A 13,921-nucleotide genomic window follows, 5' to 3' on the forward strand; every position below is an offset into this window, starting at 1 on the left:
GAGGCAGCTGTTGGGATCATGGTACTGTAGCCTCAATGCAGATTGACTGTAGCCTCAGTGAACTTTATACACAAGGTGAGGAACTTTTTGAGCAGACGTGAAGATACTGTTGTCAGCACAGATACAAAATATTAATATTTTTAGCTCAGCTTCCTCCTTATGTATGACTGAGCTGCTTCTGTATCGTTATTTTAGCCTTTGGGACTAAAATCTGTAACGAAGCATTATTAGCAAGAACTATGCTCGCTTTTTTGTGTCTGTTGTCAGGCAACATGAACTTGTTGATGATTTTAGCAGGAATTACCGGGCAACTATTGGGATGATTCCACTTCTTACCAGGAAGATAACTGTTTAAAAGTAGTTAAAAGTGGAGCTTTTAATTATAGTTGAATGTGTGATGCATAAATATTAAACACAGAACGAAACAAAACCGTTGAGAAAAGTTAGTATTTTGGGTCGTTTCAAAAATGGAAAGTACATTTTATAAGATGCTTGATTACACGTCTGCTCAAACAAACAAACAACCAGCCACGCTCCGAGCGCACACGCGCTGTGTGTATATTTTTCTTGTAACTCCCAGAAGGAGCGTGACGAGCGAGTTAATCTGTCCGCCAGCGATGCGGCATGACACAAAGCTGTTTATTTCCCTTTTTCCTCTCTGTCTCCGTCTTCCTCCCTCTCTCCCTCTCTCTCTTGCTCTCTCGCTCCTACTGTAAAGCCTAATCAAGTTTGTATCAAGCTAAATAATGCCTTAGCGTGAAATTGGTGTCTTCAGTCAAAAAGCACTCCCGAGCCTGTACTACAAGAGAAGGCAATTATGTACCCCTCCCTACCCCTCCACCCTCCAGGCCTCTCTGCTCTTGTTGTTCATGCACTGTGCATATATATGTGTATGTGTGTGTGTGTGTGTGTGTGTGTGTGTGTGTGAATGAATATACTTAAATTGTGTCTGCCTCATAATTTGTTTGCTGCAGCTCAGTTGTCTAATGTTGAACTCTGTGCCTTTATTTGACTTGTATGTGTACCAGTCTGTAATGGTGAGTGGAGGCTGCTGGGGGAACTTCTAGTTCAGTTATTTCTGGAGCTCTCCCCAGAGTCAAGGTACTCCAGAGGAATGCTTTCCCTCTCCTCCTCCTGCCCTCTCTTTCTCACTCTGTCCTACTCCTTAGTTTTCTCCTTGCTGCCCTCCTTCACCTCTCGTCCTTCCTCGCCGGTGTTTTCATCCTCACCTCTGGCTCACCTTTTCCTCTCCCTTCATTCTCTGCTGTCTTTTTTATCCTTCTGTTTCCATTTGTTTTCCCTTTACTCCTCCTCACTCCTTCCTTTTCTCTTTTTTTTTCCTCCCCTCTACGTGTCTCTTCTGCTATCGATTCCTCTTTGCGCCACACTCTCTCTGACAGACAGAAAAACAAATGTCAGATCAGAGAGGCTCTTTAATCTCAAGCTGTGTTTGGCCCTGAACATCATCTCCGCGCTTGTCTGAGCGTATGTGTGTGCGAAAATGAGTGTTCTGCTTTCTGGATGTTAAGAGAGGTGAATTTGTTGTGTGTTAATAAGCAGCTCTTAGTTGAGAAACCGTGCATGTGTGTAGAAGTGTGTTAATACGGCAGGATAAAGAGATAAAATGAGAAAGTCTTTCGCTTTTGCAACTGTATTGGTGATGTCACTCCGGCTGTGTTTTTAGGCTTTCATGTCTTGCATCATTTTTCTTTTTCAGAAAGCGAGAGAGCGTGTGTGTTTGTGTTGTCATATGTTGTTGGCGGTCTGTTGGAGGATGTTGGGAAGGTTGCATAGCAACTCAGTTGGGCAATAAAGCAAGGTTTTCAACCACACTGACCTCATGGCAAAGAAAGAAACAAAAGAGAAGGTGTGAAGGACAAAATGGGTGAAGAGATGATTGGAAGTAATAAGGTCAAGAGGAAAAAGTGGTGATGGCCAAAGTTCGAGATGAGCACAAACTATAAAAACAAAATCAGATAGTGGAAACATTTTTGGATCGAAAGCGAGGGAGACAGGAAAAAAAAGCAGAAAAGAGACAACGGAAAGAGAAAGATAGAGAGGGCGATGGAGCTTGTCCGCCAGGCTTTGTGTGGTTGTTGTTCTTTCTCTCTGCCATCCATCTAAGCCCTCTGCTAACTCTGTCCCTCTACACACAGTCCCACAAACAAAAGCACGCATGCACACACACACACACTCGCACTGTCCCAAACCTCAGACTAGCCTGGTGTTTCTGGCCAGTGGCTCAGTGCTTGGGATGTGTTTCTGTGTGTGTGTTTATGTATTTTAAGGCTGTTTTGTTCAGAATGCAGGCAGGCAGAGAGAGCGGTTTTACTGCTGATAAAAGTATTTGGTTAATCAGCTTCTGTCCCTGTCCCCTGGCTAGAAGTGTTTGTGTGTTTGTGTATGTGTGACACAGGCCATTGAAGTTTGGGGGGCTCCCGAGGGGCGGGCTGGGGATGGAGATTGGCATCAGCCCTCGGCCAGTAGCACCACAAAGTCGTTCCTGAGGGACGGGGAGGGCAGCCAATGAGAGTCCTTCTGGAGCTGTAGGGAGAAAGGGGGATGTTGCGGGGGGGGGGGGGGGGGGGGGGGGTTGGAAAGGAGAAGTAAAAGAGGGAGTAGACAGAATGGGAAGAGGGATGAAGAAAAAATGAGTGTCTAGGATGAGGAGAGACAGACAGATAAAGAGAGAGAGGGAGAGGAGGGAGAGAGTCAGATGACAATTACCCTCTTGACTTCAGTCCAGCACTAGTTGTCAATCAGCCGGCCCCTCCGGGAGAGGAACCCACCCGTCATTGGCTACGCTGACCCACATCCCGCCTCTCTGGGCGTCCTGGCCAATGCATGATTGGCCACAATGACCTGTTCGTTAAAGCGATCTGGGAACACCAGAGCCTTGGGCTGCTTTGGGAATACATGGCCCTGATACTGTGCGTGCATGCATGTGTTGTTTAGGAGGAAAAAAAAGACAAAGGATTTTCTTAGTGAGGCTGAAACTGCTTTCATGGGACAGAAGAGAAGAGACAAAGATAGAGAGGAAGCAAGTTGGAATGGAGTAGAAGAGACATTGAAGGGGGACAGAAAAGAAACTGAAAATCGGAGAAATAGGAACAAAGCTTGGAGGGTGAAAAGTGGTTAAAGGAGGAGCACTTAAGAGATAGAAGCGAGACGATAGCAAAGAAAGATGGCAGCAGAATATGGAAGGCAGAATAGAGAAGTAAGCGAGGGAGCAGGAGAAAGTAGATGAGGCTGTAAATACAGGACGAAGAGGATAAGAGTGAAGAGAGAGGGGTACTGTTTGTAGTAGTATGTGTGTGAGTTTGATTGCTTGTGTTTGCATGTGGATAATTAATGATAACAACAACTGTGCAAATATTTGTGCATGATAACATCATCACGATGCAGAGGAATAGCTTCATTTTGCTTTTATTGTTCCATCTAGCAGCTCTCCTGTCTGATGTACACAAAATAAAAATGGAGCACGACAAAACAGCCACTTCTTATTATTCTTTAAGACGCATTAATAATAATAACAATTAACCTGCTTTTCGATTTTGAGTGCTTTCTTTTGGTAATAAACTTCTTCTCTTGTTGAAATCCTTCACTGTCAAGAAAGCTTAATAGAAGCAGGTCACAGCCTGTTTTCCTCATGAAATCAACATGTGATAGGATTAGGTGTAGATAGAGCAAAGTGTAAATAAATATATCGCTCTTCGAGTGTATTTAATGTTACTGCAATTTTCCCAAGACACTCATATTGACTTTTTTCCCCAGAAGATGCTACTTAGGCTACAAATGAACTCGCTTATGAACTTGGAACAGCTTACCAGTTTGTAAAACAATAGTTTTATCCCTCTAAATTCAGGTGTTATGTCAGAGATGTAATTAATAGTCCTCACTTCTAAACCCATGTGTAGATATTTTGAGTGTGTTGCTAAAATTAGAGACTACAGATGCAACTCGCAGATCATTTCTGGGATTTATGATGGCTACAGGTATTCAATCACCTGAAAACGAGAAGGAGGGGTTGTGTGTAACCCAGCGATTAATCTTGACCAGTAGAGACTCTGCCGTAATCATATTAAACAATGATATTTTAATGCGTTTGACTTGCAAATTGTGGTCAAAGTTGAACAATGCCACCAATATTTATCACTTACTATAATTTATAATTCATGTCAGATTTTAAAACTCTGTGCCAGGTGGTACAATTTTGTGTGAGATAATGTTCGCCCACTTGCAGGTCTCAAATTTAGATTTAAATAACACTTCTTGTCTGTTCTTATCAGCACAGATGTTTCTAATTTATCTCTTCTTTTGCTTTTACCTGGACACTAATATTGGGAAATTCCGCATTGCATAATGGCCCCTATTTTGCGTATGCATATAAATGTGTGCATGTGTGTTTTGTCACTGTGGACTGGCTAATGAACTGTAGCAGTCCATTAAAATGCAGACAGGAGTGTTGCGTAGTCTTGTGTTGCTGTGTGTGTGCTGCTATATGTGTTTTGCATGTGTTTGCATCTGATTATTTATTGGCATTGTGTAGACTGCAGATTAAGAATGCAGATCCTCTTGTGTCTTGTAACAATGAATGGCATTCGGGGTGTTGTAAACTGTGCGATCATATATACAGTGCAATATGGTACGATGAAAGGGCGTAAACAGCAGCGACTCTGGCATAAGTGATGACAAAACAGCACCTTTAGCCTTTGTTTTTGTAATTCCTGCCATCTGCAAGACTTTGTACACCAATTTGTTCAAAGCCCCCAGGCTGCCAAATGAAAACAAATAGTCCATGTTTTACGAGACTCAAAGAGCACCCCAGTTCAAGGTACACCCCACTTCCAAGGAAATAACCACTTTGCTGTTCTCATTAATAGCAACTTCATTTGGTGTCTTTGCTGAAACTCACATCTAAAACACACATTTGATAGACAAAGACGTCTCCGGGGTTAACAAAGGCAACACCAAAAGCCAGGCTGAGTTGTGTGCGTATAGATGCTCCGAGGATTCCCAGTAGCTTCCCCCTTGCATTGTGTCGCACACACACTCCTGCATGCATCATGCTCCGGGGTTTTCATTTGTGCTTTATTACTGCAGCGCGTGTGTGCTGCTGTTAGCGCAGATTGTTTGATCTTTAGCCTTCTGCTGTCTCAGTAATTACTGCCTTGCCTACAGGTATAATACATCTTGTCTGTGTGTGTATCTCTGTGTGTGTGTGTGTGTAAATGTCTTTGTGTGTATATTCATGTGTGTGTGTGACAGTGTTACGTAGGATTTGCTGATATCACCTGAAATCAATATCGCAATTATCTGGTATAAATAGACAGGAATCTGTGCAGCTTGTCAGCTTGTTAAAGGGATGCTCTGCAAATAGCAACCTGTCTGAAGACTTTCAATTACAGAGAATGCAAACATCCTAAAAATAATGAACCCATTTCCCTGCAAATTGGCATATTTTGTTAAGAAAAAAAAGTTGCTGTGAGTTAGAATGCTAACTTATGCTAACAGGAAATTTTGTAGGTGCCTGTGTAACTTACTGCTGGCTCGTTAATCGGCTTATTGTGCCAATTTACGTTTTTCAAACTCGAGAATATAAAGGGAGATGTACTGTAGGCAGAAAAGAGATGCAGCAACACACACTCGTGAGAAGATATATTAATTGGACACCTTGAATGCTGTATTTTTTTACCTTACAGACACATATCATTCCCCGTAATGATGCCCATATGCAGATATCTTTCTACAGGATGTCTAACTACACATTCACTTCTTTTGCCGTCTCCTTTTGACTCATAGTATCTGTAAGCATGCCTAACCCTTCCCACACAAACACACATAGATACACACCCCCCACCGACCCCCTGGTGTGTGCAGAGTTCACAGTAACGGTGTGCGAGTCTCTGAGGGGGACAGAGGGAGGATATGGGAATCTAAATAAAGCAATGCGTGCTTGGCTAATGAAACACACTGTATTCCCCAAAGTCTCATCAGGAAAAATGAGCTTTTATCAGAGGCAAAGTTACCAGTACATCTAGGTCTCTCCAACATCCAAAAACACTACCAGAAGAACAAGTTTTTATCATAATTTCTCCTCTTTTTTTCAAGCAATGAGAGAAAATCCTTGTCACAACAAGATGAGGGAAGCCCAATTCAGGCGGAGCGTGTTCGCAGCAGAGAACTGAAAGCTTTGATTTAAATCTCAGTCCAAAAGTGATACAGATCCATATTTTCATGTAGAAAGATGCCTCCCCTTTCTTGCTGTCTCACTTAAAATAAGTAAGATGGCAGAAAGTATATCTTCAGGGTGTTGAGATGCGATGCAACATCAAATATATCTTGGTATTAAAAAATTTAGTCTTCAAAATTTGCAAACATTAGCAAATGTGTGTCTACGTTATATATGTTTTACCTCAGATCAGTTAGAAACAAATACATCAGTGTCCAAACTTGTCTTCCAGAAATTCTAATCCTATACACCTACAGGGAATTCTCATTTGTGTTTTGGTTTTAAAAGAGCTACAGCATCCATATATGCCTCAGAAGAATGGGTTTCATTTGCTGTGTGTGACCATTTTTCTTAGATTTAAGTTTAGTTGTCACCTCTTGTTACTTTGGGTTTTCAGTCATTGCTTGGTTAAGGTTAGGCACCGAAACTGCATGGTTAAGTTTAGGAAAATAGTTCGGTTTGGGTTAAAATAAGACTCTTTCTCAACACTTTTGAAGCTTTTCTGCCCCACCTAATATATAAATAGTTAGCTGAAAAGGAGTGTACATTAAGAAATACAATAAATAGCAAAGATATACTGATTAGACATATATTTGTAGTACATCACTACAAAAAATTTATTAAAAATGCAGTTTAGTTGTAAAGAAATCTGTAGTGTCACATGTACACCTTTGCATTGCATGTGTTTAAACATACTGCAGGTATATTGAATCGTGATAATAAATCATGCAAGCCGAAATACGGTTCATTGAAGAGGTAATATGTTGTAGGTATTTTGGAAATAACTCCTTTTTATTAGCTCCGAGGAAGTACTGTGTTTTTCCTCTGGTTTTCTCCCCTCTAAGCTTCTCTTATAAGTTTTTTTTCTGCTGTGTTTGGCAGACATGTTCGTCATGGTGGGAGGTCTCTATGTGCGAAAGGGTTCTGTTCAGGCAGACGTACTGCCTTCAAGTCAAAATCCTGCATGTCTCGAGTGTATCTGTGTGCATATGTGTTTGTCCAGGGATCCATTAGTCCGTTATTAGCACACTGTGGTCCACATCTGGCCCTCAGAACCAGCTCCAGCCCCACATACTCAAAGGGATGCTTCAGACTTCAGATCCAAAATGCATGAGTCTTGAACCAGGTTTGTTTCTTTAGAATTTCAGGAAGGTGATTCAGTCTTGGAAGTTTCATTAATTAAATGAGATGAGCATGGACGCTTGTTGAAAGTAAACCTCATGACCACCGCTGTTTTGGGATCGACTCCAGGCGGAATTTCCAAACACAGCTCCACCAAACATACCAAAAGTGATGAAAATATTCTTAAGTCTGCAAAACACAAAAGTCTGCATATTTGAAAACACCACACTGAAATATACTTCTGTTTGTTTTTAAGCCGCTACCACAGCATCTTATTTCTGGCTGTTAGTGTTGCAGTGTGGGGCCTTGTCTGTTTGTTTGCACAGTATAAGAAAAACTGATGTTGTTTTTATCTCTTTGCACAATTTCTTGCAAGTATTAGGAGGAGCTACTTTTAGTTTGTGCATGCTTTTCTGCTGCAGAATAAACAAAGCAGTTGACTTTGCGGTAAATCAAGATTTTTACCATATTTTTATTATGGAATAAAATGTTCAGCAGTAATTGTGGCTTTTACATTCATGCTTTGGTTTAGTACGTGTAATTTTCTCCTGTCGTAAAAATAGTTTCTTCTCTTGCCTTAATCCACAAAAACCAGACTAACACCTCAGGAGCAAGTAGACATTTTGGGTTTTGGCCACTTTGTTCTCCCACAATTTGTGCATTTCTTTTTGCCAAAACCTCAGTGTAATATATATAAAACACTGAAAAAATGCTGGAAAACTGACAAAATTCTGGTTTAAAGAGATTTTAGACTATCTTTATTGTACAACAGAACTACAAATGTTTGTTGGATGGATCCTTATTGTGTTTTCTGAGTTATAATAAATTGGGTAGTAATTGTTCATGTTACAGACCTGTTTGACTTTTTGAATGAATATGACGAAAGAACTGACGGCTAACCTCTGTTTTCATTGGATGTGAAGAGTATGGTGACTTCACTGTGTCATTTTGAAACTCTGACTTGTTCACCGGTTCTCTGAAAAGCTTCAGTTGAATTTAACAAAGCAGTACTTGTGTTTTATTTTTATATATATATATATATATATATATATATATATATATATATATATATATATATATATATATATATATATATATATATACATATACATATACATATACATATACATATACATATACATATACATGTATATGTATATGTATATGTATATGTATATGTATATATATATATATATATATACATATACATATACATATACATATATATATATATATATATATATATGTCTATATATGTCTATATATGTATATGTGTGTGTGTGTGTTTTAAAAGCAGCATGTGCTCCTTTATATCCAGGGAAAGCACAGTGGACATGAATGGAGCAGTTGGCAGGAACATATCTTGTGCTTGTGATATTTGTGCATTAAATTATACAGTCATGCTTTAAGTTTAGTTTTGGCCAGATTTATTAAGTCACTACACTACATTGTTAGTTACTAGTGAACATTTGTTGAAGTTCACAATAAACTGCTACAGACTACTCACATGGATGGTTTTAACTCCAAGTTCAGTACATAGGGCAGTTACATGTTTGGAAAATAAGTTCTGATTAGTTCAAGACACATCGACCATAATTATTAGATATGCAGAAGTTTTAATTTAATGGTAGTATTCGAAGACAAGTTTTAAGATTATTGGCTAGGTAGTCGTGACTGTTGGTGACTATACATGCCATATTGTTAGATAGACCTTCTCTCTCTCTCTAAGGCTACTTCCACACTAGTACAGTTTAATTTTAAAACTTGTAACATCTACTGTGTTTACATCTTGTATCCACATTACTCTGGTGTTTTAGGACTCTTATACAGCTAATTTCATTTTAGTTTGAATACTACAGGGTTGCCTTTTAGTCTTGATGAGTAGAAACCGAGACTTTTGGAAGTAACTATGTAGACACTTTCCGACTACCTTTGGTTTCTAATTCGTCAAACTCCTGTCACTTAACCATTCTCCTGAAGAAAATAAAGACATATGCTTTGACTTCCAGGTGCTAATTCAGCATAGATTTCTAGCAGATGTTGTGCAGTTGACAAAATCTGTAGTTTTACTTTTTTTTAAAAAACGGCTCGTCTTCTAGGGTATTTTCTACAAGTAGGGATCAGCCGATATGTTTTTTGGAACCAATATACATCAAATGTAATGTTCTAACAGCATGCGATAGTAACGAACCTGTCATTCATAACTAGTCTTCTTCACTGATAAGGCTGACTATCACCAAATATGTAAAATAGAAATAGGAGTGATTAAATTCAATTCAACTCTGTTTATGTGAGATCAACTGAGATTGATCAGTTTATCTCTTCTCTACTTTCTTAATCTTTCACTGTTATGTCACTTTTATTGTCCACTAAGATCCATATCTTAAAGCTTTATCGATTATTGTTTTCCAGACTCTGTTTCAGGTTAATCTGTGCCTGCCTTGGATTAATTTAGCTACTAGTCGTTAGCTTAACCTTAGCCAGTGTGAGAGGAGCTAATTTCCTGGTTTCTGACAACAGCTTGTGTTTCTTGATCAGTTTTTGCCACAGAGTGGCCCCAGAGAGAGGAGGCTGCATTAGACCTAAAGTAGTGTATTTAATTTATCAATCGGCCAATAATTTTGCAATACCCTAAGCAAAAAAGTGCCAAATATCGGCCCTGGTAATCAGCCGGACCAATAATCGGTCTATCCCTACAACTAAGAAATCTACTCCCTCCTTCTTCATGTTTACATTGAAAACCCAAGGTACATGAATGGCAAAGTCACAGATTATTTTTTCTTTTCAAAACACCATTTTTATAGAAAGATAGATTGATACAACACATTTCAAACACACTTATCACCTACACACAAGCTCATAACGTACAGACATACGTTAAAGCAAAAAATATTTAAATTTGTGTGGAAGTAACCAAAGTGTGAATAGTGCCTGTTTGTTGTTGTTGTAATTGTAATGAAAAATAGTGAACAAACAGATAAAACTGAATATCCACAATTTTTGCAGCTCCTTCTATTGATATGGTTGAGGTCCAGATGACTTTAGTGAACAAGTCAACAGTGGCTTCAACAAAGGCACACCTCAACACTGTTTATTTTTTTCCTAAAAGGAACACTTCACTGATTTATAACTTCTTGTTTTGATGTGAGCTTTTGGCTCAGGCTTGATGTGAGGATGGGGTGGGCCAGGAGGGAGTTGATGAGGAATATGAGGAGAAGTGTAGCGAGTTGGAGGGTGGAGGTCACCGGTGAGAGCAGGATGAGAGCAAAGGATTTTGAAGGATCAGAGACGGAGGTGAGTAAGTGAAAAGCGAAGCTCTGGGGAGGGGGGTGAACAGGAAATCCCATTGTGTGGTGGCTCCAGCCATTTCCTGTTTGTGTGCCAGCTGTACTTCCCTCCTTCCTGTTGTACCCAGGAAGTCGGTATCACATTCCAGCTCTGATCGGCTCCGTGTGTGAACGAGTCACAGAGATCTCCGGACATTGTCATTGTCAATACCTACATGTTTATTGTTTTCCTTGTCTATTTTTAAAATGAGTTAAAGCACATATAAACACTTTAAGATACTAATGCAAGCAGAGAATTTCACACCAACTCTACAGTCTTCCATTTAATAAAGTTGTTATAGTTTACAGAGACTGCTTAAACCCTAAATTCAAGGTTGGGCAGACGCAAAGGGAAACAAAATTGATTTAGAGAGCCACCTGAGATTTGTGTTTCCGAAAAAGTGTAGTGGAAGCTTAGAGATTTATAACGAGACCTAATGCTAAGTCTAACAGTTTTAGTGTTGTCTAGGAAAACAGTGTGTTGTTAGATTAACTCTATGTGCCAGTCTGACTTGTGAGGATCTTAACCCTTTAAACCTCAAGCAGTTTCTGACCTTTTTCTTTTTCTTCGTCGCTTGTGGTTTATGACTTGTGTTCAGGATTGTAGGTTTTTCTTGGTAGACATGTAGAGCAAAGTACATTTTTATTGACCTATCACAATTTTAAGCTAAGATTTGGAACATCTTTTCGACAAAACACAGATGAGTGGTCAAAGGACCATTGAATATCTGACCAGTTTTCGTATTTTTTGCTTCTTTTTGTTTCTTTCAATGATAAATGGTGCCATTTTTGTGATTTTCATTGACGACATAATGCCCTTTAAACCTGCTGGTGTGTTCTGGGGCTCAGAGGGTTAATTAACAGTTAATTAATTCATTCTAAAACAGTAAAAAGTTCAAAATGACACCATCAGACAACATGCTTTGTCAAAACCCCACACAAATTCAATTTAAAATCTATAAAAAAGAAACAAATGTTCTAAATAGAAATGCTGGAAACAATAAATGTTTGACATATTTACTAGAAACTAGAAAATTTAGAATTTTCTTCAGTTCACAGTTTTTTTTTTTCTTGGGCTTTAAGCCTTGGCGGTGACTCTACATTCTTCTTCTGCAATATGTGATAGACTTTTGCTCTCCATGTAGAAAATTGAGCCCTTTTCTCTTGCTGACGTACAACAAATTCTAAACCCATTTTTTATTTGTTTCTCTCTCCCTGTCCCTCTTCTTTTCTCCTTAGCGGTAGAAGAAGGGGAGTCTTCAGAGTGTGGAGGGACCTGGGATGAATCAACTGTCCAGACAGGTTAGTGTACAGACACATGCACACGTTGACGTTGTAGCAGAGTTCCAGCCAGCTGTCAGATCCATACAAGATGCTGAAGTCTGCATGTGTCTCCCACACACCAACAGACAGACGTAGACAATTCGTAATATCACTTCCATGTGATTTATAAGGGCCTTCTCAGAGGGATATCAAGGAGAAGAGTGGAAAAGATGGAGAGATTTAGTGACTGTAGAAGGAAGGGTGGAGGGATTTATGAAAGTATTAGGAGAAAGAAAAACCATGAGAGAAAAGAGGAGATTTGAAAAGAGAAAGAAAGTATGATAGGGAGATGTAGAATGAGACAGAGCACTTGGTCTCAGGAGTCGGACTGAATGGAAAGCAATGACGGTTGTGGGGGGGGGGGGCACAAGAGAGAGAGATTTGTGTGCTTTTTCACTACTCTCTATGGTCTGATGATATCCTGGGAGGAAGTCAGAGAGATGGTGGAGCGTTTCTATTCTTTTTGTTCTTTCTTGGATTTTGTTTTTCCTTGTGGTTTCTCCAAACCAACTTCTCCATTTCTGTCTCTTTCTGTCTCTGCCCCCCCCTCCTCCGTCTTCTCTTTTGTTTCCACACTGGGATGGAAATTTTAAATTATCCTCACTTGCCCTTTTGACTTGATGGAATATTAACAACTAAATCAACTTCTTTCTGAGGTTCGTGTATGAAATGAGGGGAGAAATAATGTAGGTTTTTGTGTCCAAACAGGGAATAGCAATAGTTTATTGTTTGAATTTATGCTAGGAGAAAAGCTTTCCACATAACTGCAAACCTTGCTTTGCTTGGGCGATATGTGAAACGTTGCACACATTTTCAGGAAAAATCAAGATAATTTAATGTGAAGCCTAACCAATCCCACATTCTGATTAATTAATGCTGTGTGCATGTGGAGTTTTTTTTATTTAGGCAATAAATTTCCAGCTATGACTGAATGTATGAGTCAATTTTACTTTATTAATCAGTCAGTAATTTTCATGACCGGTTAATATGCACATTTTTTCCCTTGATTAGTTAATTAAATACAAGTTCCCAGAGCTTATTGTGTTGTCTTAAAATGAAAAGTTTACAGGCATAGAAGATTATGACGCGAAGTTGACAAGTTAGAACCAGCGAAGTTTGTCATTCTTGCCTAAAAAAAACATTATAATTGACTAATTATCAAAATCAACTCTCTCTTGGTCGACTAGTTATTACAGTTGTAGAGTAAATAATGGTAAATGGCATGACTGGAACATTCAGATTCAGAAAACTATTTGTCTCGAGGCGGCAAAAGATAATGTACTATATAGGAAATTCCTCTGTGTTAAAGCATCAGCATTACAATGTGTGCATATGCAGTGGTCATATAGCAAGACGCACCATGTGAGGTAAGACAAATTAACTCAAACACATCATGCTACAACTTTCTTGCTGCTTGATAAAAAGAGAAAACTTAACAGTTCTAACTTTGCATGACCTACAAGAGAAGTCTGTCTGATAGAACATCATTTACTCTGATTTAAGGCTTCTTGGAGTTTCTTAACTACACTTAGAGGAGTTTGTTGACATGCAGGCTGTACATGTGCACAGCAAAATGAGCAGGGACAGGAGAGAAACACTGAAAAAGAATATTTGGTTGCAAAAAGAAACTGTTGTATGAGAATATTTCAGCTACAGAAAGGATGTTGTTGACCAAAAACAGGCACTTTGTCTGCAGTGTCTTGCAGTTGCTACTTATTTGTTTAACCATTCAAATCAGCAGCACCAAGCTCTCTATGAGTGCAAAGCCAGATTTGAATGGCATCCAAAGCAAAAATAGAAATAAAAATTTTGAATGCCTTTATGAGTGTTAGACCTTATGAAATAGGATCCAAATGGCCCTTTCCAGCTTTTAGTTTTTAAAAATTCTTGCGTTTTGAATGCAGTCCCCTACAAAATC

The 13,921-nt window shown here is 39.1% G+C and overlaps 1 protein-coding gene across 5 annotated transcripts in view; it reads left to right on the forward strand.

Moving 5' to 3' along the window:
* znf423 (zinc finger protein 423) overlaps window positions 1-13,921 on the forward strand; it is a 166,144-nt gene that overhangs the window by 15,095 nt on the left and 137,128 nt on the right. For 4 of the 5 annotated variants that reach the window (XM_035957085.2, XM_023289885.3, XM_035957086.2 and 1 more), the window contains exon 2: window positions 11,920-11,982. The exons of the other annotated variant lie outside the window; for it this stretch is intronic. In XM_035957085.2, the coding sequence (XP_035812978.1) occupies window positions 11,920-11,982 (63 nt within the window). The remainder of the gene's footprint in view (window positions 1-11,919; window positions 11,983-13,921) is intronic. 5 annotated transcript variants of the gene reach the window in all.

The sequence above is a fragment of the Amphiprion ocellaris genome, chromosome 3 (assembly GCF_022539595.1).
Source record: "Amphiprion ocellaris isolate individual 3 ecotype Okinawa chromosome 3, ASM2253959v1, whole genome shotgun sequence".
NCBI classification, from domain to species: domain Eukaryota; kingdom Metazoa; phylum Chordata; class Actinopteri; family Pomacentridae; genus Amphiprion; species Amphiprion ocellaris.